Here is a 7,500-nt window from a genome sequence, read left to right as displayed (position 1 = left end):
GTTCACCTTGGTGCAGTTCGAGTGCCTCTCCTCTCCCACAATGCACTTGTAGACGTCCCCCTTCCTGTTATTGGCCGGCCCGTCCCACGGGGCACCAACCAGCATCCTGCATCGCAAACAAACACAGCTGATTGGCTGGGACATGTGTACCTGACTTTCATGCACATAAATATTATATATATTTGAATCTATTCCGTCTTGAACAAAGAAGACTACGCAGCGATCTGATTCAAGCATTCAAAATCCTAAAAGGTATAGACAGTGTCGACCCAGGGGACTTTTTCAACCTGAAAAAAGAAACAAGGACCAGGGGTCACAAATGGAGATTAGATGAAGGGGCAGAAAATAGGAGGCACTTTTTTACACAGAGAATTGTGAGGGTCTGGAACCAACTCCCCAGTAATGTTGTTGAAGCTGACACCCTGGGATCCTTCAAGAAGCTGCTTGATGAGATTCTGGGATGAATAAGCTACTAACAACCAAACAAGCAAGATGGGCCGAATGGCCTCCTCTCGTTTGTAAACTTTCTTATGTTCTTATCTCATATGCCTAGGGTTTCTCTGAAATAATTGACAGTGCTTATTGGACAGACAAAGAAAAGAAAACAGACCTTGAAATAAGCGAGTTTATTGATTCAGATTAGTAGTTAGTCATTTAGCAGACGCTTTTATCCAAAGACTAGGGGGCGAACTAACCACCAACATCCGTCACTCAACTCGGGGAGACTGTCAGTGGGGGTTCAGGGGGATTGCAAGTCCCTCCGTGCTCCGGTAAGACCCCACCCCACCCCCCTTCTCCCGCTCAGCGCTGCCCCAGCAGTGATAGCCCGAGGGCTGCACAACACTCACCATTTCTGCCCCTCTGCTTCGTGCTGCAGGACTTTGTATCCAAAGAGCGCGTCGGCCGGGCCATTGAAGATACGAGCTCTCTTCACATCGATGTTGAAACAGATGCAGAACTCTGCCAGGGGAAAAGAAAAATCGCAGGTATTAATACTCCACCAGCACAGAGCAGAGGGAGGCTGTTCAGAGAGTAGAAGAGCCTCCCTTTCTCTTTCTCTGCTCCACCAGCACAGAGCAGAGGGAGGCTGTTCAGAGAGTATAAGAGCCTCTCTTTCTCTTTCTCTTTCTCTGCTCCGCCAGCACAGAGCAGAGGGAGGCTGTTCAGAGAGTATAAGAGCCTCTCTTTCTCTTTCTCTTTCTCTGCTCCGCCAGCACAGAGCAGAGGGGGGCTGTTCAGAGAGTAAAAGAGCCTCCCTTTCTCTTTCTCTGCTCCGCCAGCACAGAGCAGAGGGAGGCTGTTCAGAGAGTAGAAGAGCCTCCCTTTCTCTTTCTCTTTCTCTGCTCCGCCAGCACAGAGCAGAGGGGGGCTGTTCAGAGAGTAAAAGAGCCTCCCTTTCTCTTTCTCTGCTCCGCCAGCACAGAGCAGAGGGAGGCTGTTCAGAGAGTAGAAGAGCCTCCCTTTCTCTTTCTCTGCTCCGCCAGCACAGAGCAGAGGGAGGCTGTTCAGAGAGTAGAAGAGCCTCCCTTTCTCTTTCTCTGCTCCACCAGCACAGAGCAGAGGGAGGCTGTTCAGAGAGTAAAAGAGCCTCCCTTTCTATTTCTCTTTCTCTGCTCCACCAGCACAGAGCAGAGGGAGGCTGTTCAGAGAGTATAAGAGCCTCCTTTTCTATTTCTCTTTCTCTGCTCCACCAGCACAGAGCAGAGGGGGGCTGTTCAGAGAGTAAAAGAGCCTCCCTTTCTATTTCTCTTTCTCTGCTCCACCAGCACAGAGCAGAGGGAGGCTGTTCAGAGAGTATAAGAGCCTCCTTTTCTCTTTCCTCCGCCAGCACAGAGCAGAGGGAGGCTGTTCAGAGAGTATAAGAGCCTCCTTTTCTCTTTCCTCCGCCAGCACAGAGCAGAGGGAGGCTGTTCAGAGAGTATAAGAGCCTCCCTTTCTCTTTCTCTGCTCCGCCAGCACAGAGCAGGGGTAGGCTGTTCAGAGAGTATAAGAGCCTCCCTTTCTCTTTCTCTTCCATCCGCCAGCACAGAGCAGAGGGAGGCTGTTCAGAGAGTATAAGAGCCTCCCTTTCTCTTTCTCTTTCCTCCGCCAGCACAGAGCAGGGGGAGGCTGTTCAGAGAGTATAAGAGCCTCCTTTTCTCTTTCCTCCGCCAGCACAGAGCAGAGGGAGGCTGTTGAACAGGGAGATGTATAGTTTATATATTACAGGTGGCAGATGTTCCTGTTGCACCGCCCTGAACTAAGCCACCCTGTATATGCCTGTATGTATAGCTTTGTTTTTCTCAGCATCTGTAGATCTAATTTCCAGCAGCGCTCTTTCACTCTCACTCTCTGCCCACACAGCTGAGCTGCACATAAGCTGATTTTCATGTGTCAGAGTAGCTTGCTCTCCAAATACTGTATTCAAATAGCAACGTTTTCTCTTCTGTAGACTCTGCTTGAATCAGTCTTTATGACAGCATTTATGTTCCCTCTGAATATTTGTTCCCCCAGGAACTAATATCCGTTGCCCCTAGGAACCAATATTCAGGAATATTGGTTCCCCTTTTCCGAATATTTGTAACCCCCCTTTTTTTATTTGGTGTAACAAAGTCATCTTTCTTTGCATACAACTCTATATCATTGCATTTTCAACTAAAAGATTCATTTTAAGACCACTTTACCTAACAATAACCCAAACCCTAACCCTAACCCTCAGCCACTGACTCCCCGTGTGTGACCCTGAACAAGTCACTTCACCTCCTTGTGCTCCGTCCTTCAGATGAGACATAAAACAAACGAGGTCCTATTGGAAGTGACTCTGCAGCAGCAGCAGCAGTTGTTGATGATGCAGAGTTCACCCCCTAGTCTCTGTAAGTCGCTTTGGATAAAATCGCCTGCTAAATGACTCATTAATTAATAATAATAATAATAATAATAATAATAATAATAATAATAATAATAATAATAATAATAATAATAATACATGCTAACAGCCTGCAAACATCCCTCACATTCACTAGCATGACACATGCAGAATTTACATACAAATAAGAGAAATAACCAACATGCATGTAGTTGGGGGGGGGGGGGCACTGACAGGATTAAATATTCGGGGGGGTACAGTATTGGTTTGCACCAGGATGGCCTACACCAGGGGTGCAACATTCAAAGGGCTCTCTGGTGCTAAACTTTCAAAACAGTTTGGCACTAATTTTCAAAGTGATTTGCACCCCTGCCTACGCTTGCCCTCTCCAGAGCACGGATGTTGTTTTGTAGCGTTGTGTTCCCTCGGAAATGAGAGCTCCAGCAAACCCTTCCCTGCGGTGAGCTCTATAAGAGGAGAGGAATGTTTTGAAGGGTGTAATTAGAGTTCCAGTCTTACCCTAAAAATATTGTTTCTGGCGTCTGCGTCTCTCTTCTGTAGTTTGAAAGGAGAACAAATGAAGAAAGAAAGAGGAGAGAGAGAAAGAAGGAAAGAAAGAAAAAGAGACCCTTCTAAAAGTTTACAGCCCCCCATGCTTTTGCCACAGTCATACTGTTAATTTACCACAGTTTACCCTGTTTTTAATATGCTTTACCATACCTCTCTGTGCTTTACAATGCTTGCCTATGCTTTACCAGACCTCTCTGTGCTTTACAATGCTTCCCTATGCTTTACCACACCTCTCTGTGCTTTACAATGCTTCCCTATGCTTTACCATACCTCTCTGTGCTTTACAATGCTTCCCTATGCTTTACCAGACCTCTCTGTGCTTTACAATGCTTCCCTATGCTTTACCACACCTCTCTGTGCTTTACAATGCTTCCCTATGCTTTACCAGACCTCTCTGTGCTTTAGAATGCTTCCCTATGCTTTACCAGACCTCTCTGTGCTTTACAATGCTTCCCTATGCTTTACCAGACCTCTCTGTGCTTTACAATGCTTCCCCATGCTTTACCAGACCTCTCTGTGCTTTACAATGCTTCCCTATGCTTTACCACACCTCTCTGTGCTTTACCATGCTTTCGCTGTGCTGTATTACACTTTGCTATGATTTTACAGTGGGAAGGTTTTATAATGGACGGTCTTGCGAGAGTTACAGCTTTCTCAAATATGCCAAGTCTATTTTTAAAGCGACGCGGGGCACTGCCCTTTTAAACTCCCCGAGTGAGTCTGGCAGCGACGCCCCTGCAGCCCCAAGCCAGCCGGTGAACACTGAGGCTTCTGTTTGTCGGGAAAAACATGAGGACAAACAACACCACAGTGACTAACGCATGCAGGGAGGGGAGGAGGCTATACACAGAAACAAACAAAAAAATAATGAAATAGAATGTACATAAAAAAAACATTTTGAAACTCTGCCAACAGAGAGTGGTCGGAATTTTCTGAATGGAAGTTGTAAAGAATAAATTAGCGCGGAGTCTAGCACAGGGTTTCCCAGCCCTTATCCAGGGGACCCCCTGTTTGTCTGCTGGTTTTCATTCCAATTGTGTTCTCAATCACTGAACTAAACCTTTTGACTTGTTTTCAGCTCTTAAATCAGCTGCAGATTCCAAGTCAGCTGTAACATTTTATAAGCGACTTGAACTCAACTTTTCAGGAGCTGAGCGCAATTTAAAAGGTCTAATTAAGCACATGATCCGTTCAATGAAGGGTCTGGTTCAGTAATTGAGAGCTCAGTTGTAATGATAACCAGCAGACACACACAGAGGGGTCCCCCCCAGAACCGGGTTTGGGAATCCTTGCTCTGGCAGAAGTTTCAAAGACTCGCGTCTAGTCTCCACTGCATCACGCTGTGAAGTCTTGTAAGGACTTACGATCCGGTCAGTATCGCACAAGGGGTGTTAATTAATTGTTTTAGCATTGTAAAGCACAGAGAGGTCTGGTAAAGCATAGGGAAGCATTGTAAAGCACAGAGAGGTCTGGTAAAGCATAGGGAAGCATTGTAAAGCACAGAGAGGTCTGGTAAAGCATAGGGAAGCATTGTAAAGCACAGAGAGGTCTGGTAAAGCATAGGGAAGCATTGTAAAGCACAGAGAGGTCTGGTAAAGCATAGGGAAGCATTGTAAAGCACAGAGAGGTCTGGTAAAGCATAGGGAAGCATTGTAAAGCACAGAGAGGTGTGGTAAAGCATAGGGAAGCATTGTAAAGCACAGAGAGGTCTGGTAAAGCATAGGGAAGCATTGTAAAGCACAGAGAGGTGTGGTAAAGCATAGGGAAGCATTGTAAAGCACAGAGAGGTCTGGTAAAGCATAGGGAAGCATTGTAAAGCACAGAGAGGTATGGTAAAGCATAGGGAAGCATTGTAAAGCACAGAGAGGTGTGGTAAAGCATAGGGAAGCATTGTAAAGCACAGAGAGGTCTGGTAAAGCATAGGGAAGCATTGTAAAGAATAGCAAAGTGTGGTAAAGCATATTAAGAAACATTTTTATACATTGGCGTGGCACACGCGTGTCCCGTTGTACAAAAAGACTTTATTTGTGTAAAAACTTTGACAGCATTATTCCACCGGCCAGAGATTGTTTTGCAATAATCGGTGTGCCCGCAGCGCCGCCAGAGCGTTCCCGTCAGAGCCGGGTGAGGAGCTCGCGGTGCGCTGCGTGTTCCTCCTAGCGCTGTGAGGAGGAGAGCTGGCAGCGTGCGGTTTGTTATAATCATTTTCAAAGACGATCTCTTCTCCAGGTGCGTCCTATTGCAATTATGTGACTTGCCAGGATTAAAAAAAACAAAAAAACGTGGGAAGCAAACGTGGAAAACCGATTCCCAAAACTGTAGCTTCCCCCTGGTAGCCGTTAATATATATATATTAATATATATATATATATATATATATATATATATATATATATATATATATATATATATATATATATATATATATATATATGTTGAAAACAGCTGAAAAACGTCGGATTTTCCTGAGTGGAGCTCAGCACATGCACGCTGCCAGTACCTGCCCCAGCCAGCCTGTAATAACATCACTTATTTCACACACAAACGCCACTGTTTTCTGAATACAAGCGAACTATTCACTTACCATGCGAACCCCATCTGAATTTGGCAAAGGAAATTAAACTGACCTGAAATAAAAACACAAATCACCCAGCACCCCCGAAAGGACAACATCAAAAAAAAAAAAAATCGACCTTGGAACACAGTCGAAATAGATTTGCACGACACACGAACACTTCAGCGCGACAGAGAACCCAAGAACTCTCCGTGCGTCGCGAACTTCGAATCAAACTTCTGCAGCGAACACGGCGAGGGACGCCAGCGATATCGAAATGAACTTACCTTCCAAAAGGATGAAGACTTTCAAGAGGAACAGGTATCTGCGCAGCTCCATAAATAGGTCTTCGTCTCCTGCGTGTGTCGCTGTTTAAGCCAAGAGTCCGGCGTCAAAGCAGTAGCGTCATAAAACTCAAAACAGCCACTATCAAACCTATGTCCCCCCAGCAAACAGCACAGCCCAAGAGCCGCAGACGAAAACTAAACAGATTTCCACAGCGTGTTTATACAGAACGCTGTTAGCGTGGGTGGGAGTGGAATTATGGCTCCAGTGGGTACTGGGATCGTCATACGATATATTAAACGCAATATGGATTAATAATAATAATAATAATAATAATAATAATAATAATAATAATAATAATAATAATAATAATTAAACGGTTAATTTCACATAACCAATACAAAATATCACAGTATGACGTAGCTACTGTATATAATTCATGCACACGGCACGGTAGTTTATTTTACAGTTTTTTTTTTCTTAATTGTACATAACTAACAATGTTTTAAACTTTTTCATTCGCTATTTCTTTACTGTATTAATTGATAAGTCGTTAATACCCCCACTTTTCGTATTGCGGTTATTTTCGTTATAGTTATATTGCGCTGCACCGAGCTTCGCCACGGTATCACTGCACATTTAAAAAAAGAGACTTTGCTTCTATCCCCGTTCCAGTTATCTCCCTGATATATACATTCATATTATTCATGTTTTTTTTATTTAGTTTCCTGAAGCACCAGTTCTGTGATCCGCAGCCTCGCTGGTCAGAGAGCTCTGATTCGCTTTCCCTCGCTCCACAAGATTTTTTCCAAACCGCATGCCTCTGTTTCTCGTTTCATTTCGATGTGTTTTTTTTTTTTTTTTTCTGGGAGGCAACTCGGAGACTGTTATAATCCGCCCAAAACCGAACGAATTTACGAGAGAGAGAGAGAGAGAGAGAGAGAGAGAGAGAGAGAGAGAGAGAGAGAGAGAGAGAGAGAGAGAGAGAGAGAGAGAGAGAGAGAGAGAGAGAGAGAGAGAGAGAGAGAGAATGAATGAATAAATTATAAACACACACACGTTTGCATTCCTCTATTTGTGGGGACTTCTCATTGACTTTCACTATGATAAAATATGAGAATGCAGGGAGGGAAGAGAATCGGGAAAAATTGGGAATTCCAGGAATCGCATACAAAAGCACTCGAGAAGCACAGAGCGATGAGGTGGGATTTGAACCGGGGACCTCCTGGTTACAAGCCCTTTTCTT

At 44.6% G+C, this 7,500-nt stretch overlaps 1 protein-coding gene across 1 annotated transcript in view; it reads right to left on the bottom strand.

The window, feature by feature from the left end:
• LOC131727347 (integrin alpha-10-like) overlaps positions 1-7,083 on the bottom strand; it is a 25,809-nt gene extending 18,726 nt beyond the window's left edge. Inside the window, 3 exon segments of the mRNA XM_059018846.1 lie at positions 1-106; positions 849-960; positions 6,257-7,083. The exon segment at positions 1-106 is cut by the window's left edge and continues 4 nt beyond it. Of these exon segments, the coding sequence (XP_058874829.1) occupies positions 1-106; positions 849-960; positions 6,257-6,308 (270 nt within the window). The 5' untranslated portion in view covers positions 6,309-7,083.
• Between the last annotated feature and the right edge of the window lie 417 nt (positions 7,084-7,500).

The sequence above is a fragment of the Acipenser ruthenus genome, unplaced genomic scaffold, assembly GCF_902713425.1.
Source record: "Acipenser ruthenus unplaced genomic scaffold, fAciRut3.2 maternal haplotype, whole genome shotgun sequence".
Taxonomy (NCBI): Eukaryota; Metazoa; Chordata; class Actinopteri; order Acipenseriformes; family Acipenseridae; genus Acipenser; species Acipenser ruthenus.
Note: the sequence above shows the minus strand (reverse complement) of the source record. Positions and strands in the feature narration are given on the sequence as shown.